This window comes from Myotis davidii, unplaced genomic scaffold (genome assembly GCF_000327345.1).
Source record: "Myotis davidii unplaced genomic scaffold, ASM32734v1 scaffold64, whole genome shotgun sequence".
NCBI lineage: Eukaryota > Metazoa > Chordata > Mammalia > Chiroptera > Vespertilionidae > Myotis > Myotis davidii.
The window spans coordinates 5,029,794-5,032,362 of record NW_006296226.1 but is presented as its reverse complement, the minus strand read 5'-3'; the positions used below and the strand labels follow the sequence as shown (position 1 = coordinate 5,032,362).

At 43.6% G+C, this 2,569-nt stretch overlaps 1 protein-coding gene across 1 annotated transcript in view; it reads right to left on the bottom strand.

Moving 5' to 3' along the window:
• Positions 1-1,988, bottom strand: part of LOC102757266 (olfactory receptor 3) — a 21,491-nt gene extending 19,503 nt beyond the window's left edge. The window contains exon 1 of the mRNA XM_006771241.1: positions 1,503-1,988. Within this exon, the coding sequence (XP_006771304.1) occupies positions 1,503-1,988 (486 nt within the window). The remainder of the gene's footprint in view (positions 1-1,502) is intronic.
• Between the last annotated feature and the right edge of the window lie 581 nt (positions 1,989-2,569).

Here is a 2,569-nt window from a genome sequence, read left to right as displayed (position 1 = left end):
TACAAACATTTCCAAATTTGTTCTGAAATGGCTCCAAGAACAAGCATGACCCTCTGTAACTAGCCTGTCCCTATGGAATCTTTCTTCATTAATTCAAATGAGCTCACACGTTAAACCTCAATAAAATGTCACCTCATGGGTAAAACTGTACCTGACACATTTTTTTTCTTCCTTTTGTGCTCCAACACTAGTTATGGAAACTATCATCATCTGATTTGATTAACAATAAACAGAACATGTTTCTACCATGTAGAAACATGGACAGTATCTTACTCATTTGCACATTTTGTCAATAGTGTATAGCATAGTACCTGGCACATGGTAGGCATCAACATATACATATTAGCTTTAATATGAATAATCCTCTTAGTACAAACATTAGCATTGAGCAGCAGGATACACAGCATGTAAGAGTGTGGACTCCAGAGTCAGACAAGAAACAAATTTCAACTTTCCCTTCCTACTTATAGCATAGTTTCCCCATCTGTAAAATAGTTTCCCCATCGTACCATATCCAAGATTATTATAATTAAGGAACTACTAGTAAATGGCATAATATATTTAGAGAGATAAGAAAGTGGAACAAAGTAAATATTAAGCTTTATGGAGAAATCATCATGATTGGACATATATTGTCATTAATTGCAACTATAAGTGCAACTACATAGCACATGGAGAGGTGGATTCAGTATCCCCTCTGCCTGACACAGTATCTGGCAAATGAGAGAGATTAATAAATGTTGATTTGCGTGTTAATAAATTCACACTTTAATTAAGACAGTAAATAAATGAAGTTTTAATTGACCTTTACCCCCATCTAGCTGAGATCACCATTCAAACCAAGGAAATCCTGACAACACTTATCATAGTATATGTCCTTTATGAAATATGCTGACTACATACATTGTAGGATTTGGAGGATTTAAGAGAATGATTTCTAGATCACTTTTCTCTAAAAGCTAAGTAAATGTGATAGAGGATCATATTTCTTCACAAACACCAGGTTTCTTCAGAGTGTAACGTCAAAATACGGATACAAGATTAGAGTCCCTGGGAAGACAGTTCTGAAGTCCAAAAAGCCTTCTCAGTGCAGTCTTCATGTCATTGTTCCTGAGGCTGTAAATGAAGGGGTTGAGCATGGGAGTCACCACTGTGTAAAATACAGCTGCAACCTTGTCCTTCCCCCCTGAGTGTGATGAAGGGGGGCACAGATAGACACCGATTGCTGTGCCATAGAACAAGAAGACCACAGTGAGGTGGGACCCACAAGTGGAGAAGGCCTTTTGCCTGCCAGAGGCAGATGGGACCCTGAGGATAGAGGAGATGATGTGTGCATATGACAGGATAATCAGGAAGAGAGGGCCAGTAAGTATCATGGAGGCCACAGTGAACAAGGCTACCTGGTTGGTGCTGGTGTCTGAGCAAGAGAGCTGCAGCAGAGGGACTATGTCACAGTAGAAGTGATGGATGGTGTTGCCTGCACAGAAAGAAAGCCTAGCCACGAGCAGGGTGTGTAAGAGGGCAGCGAGGATGGTGAGGACCCAGCATGCCATGAGGAAAAGCACGCACACAAGAAGACTCATGTGTGTGGAGTAGTGCAGAGGCTTGCAGATGGCCACATAGCGATCATAAGCCATCACCCCCAAGAGGAAGTCGTCCAGGGCCCCGAATATCATGAAAAACTGCATCTGGGTCAAGCAACCCCCATATGATATGGTCTGACTCTGTGTCTGGATGTTCACCAGCATCTTGGGGATTGTGGTGGAAGAAAAGCAGGCATCGGCAAATGAGAGGTTGGCCAGGAAGAAGTACATGGGGGTGTGAAGGTGAGGGTCAAAGCTGATGGCCAGGATGATGAGCAGGTTCCCCAAAACAGTGACCAGGTACATGCCCAGGAAGATGCCAAACAGGAAAGGCTGCTGCGCTGGGCTCTCAGAGAGACCCAAGAGGAGGAATTCGGTGACACTGGACTGGTTAATTCTGTCCATGCCACCACTCTTTCTAGGAAGAGAAAAGAGATACAGGAAACTTGCACAAAAAGTAACACTTGTGGTCCTCAATGAGAGAGTCATATTTTATTCAGTAGATTAGACTATAAAGGTCCCTAGACCCTCCCTCCTAGATCTCCCCTAATTCTTCCCTACTCTTCAGTTTAGCTGGTAAGAGAGAGCAAGTAGGCAGAGAGATTAAAACACAAAAGCAAAGTGGTGGGTATTGGCTGGGGCTGTGAGTTCCAGGTTACTTCCATGCATGCTATATAAAACATGGGCATTAAGAGCTGCCATTTGCTGAACGAAAGCACTATACTTTGCAGCATCTAACCAAATGCCTTGTGTAGTGCATGCTTTTGTTATGTGACATCACAGAGAGTTACACAAGGCTCAGTGATATTCAGTCACTCTCACAAAGTCACAAAGAGAAAATACAGCATTTCCCACGTCCTTAAACACCCTGCATCACGGCCACCTCTGAGCTGAACCTCTTCCTCTGCAGGAGGCAGACCTAGGTGACTCGGTTCCCACTGCTCACCTCAGGATGTCTGGGACAGTGCACGGGGATGCTGACTGCG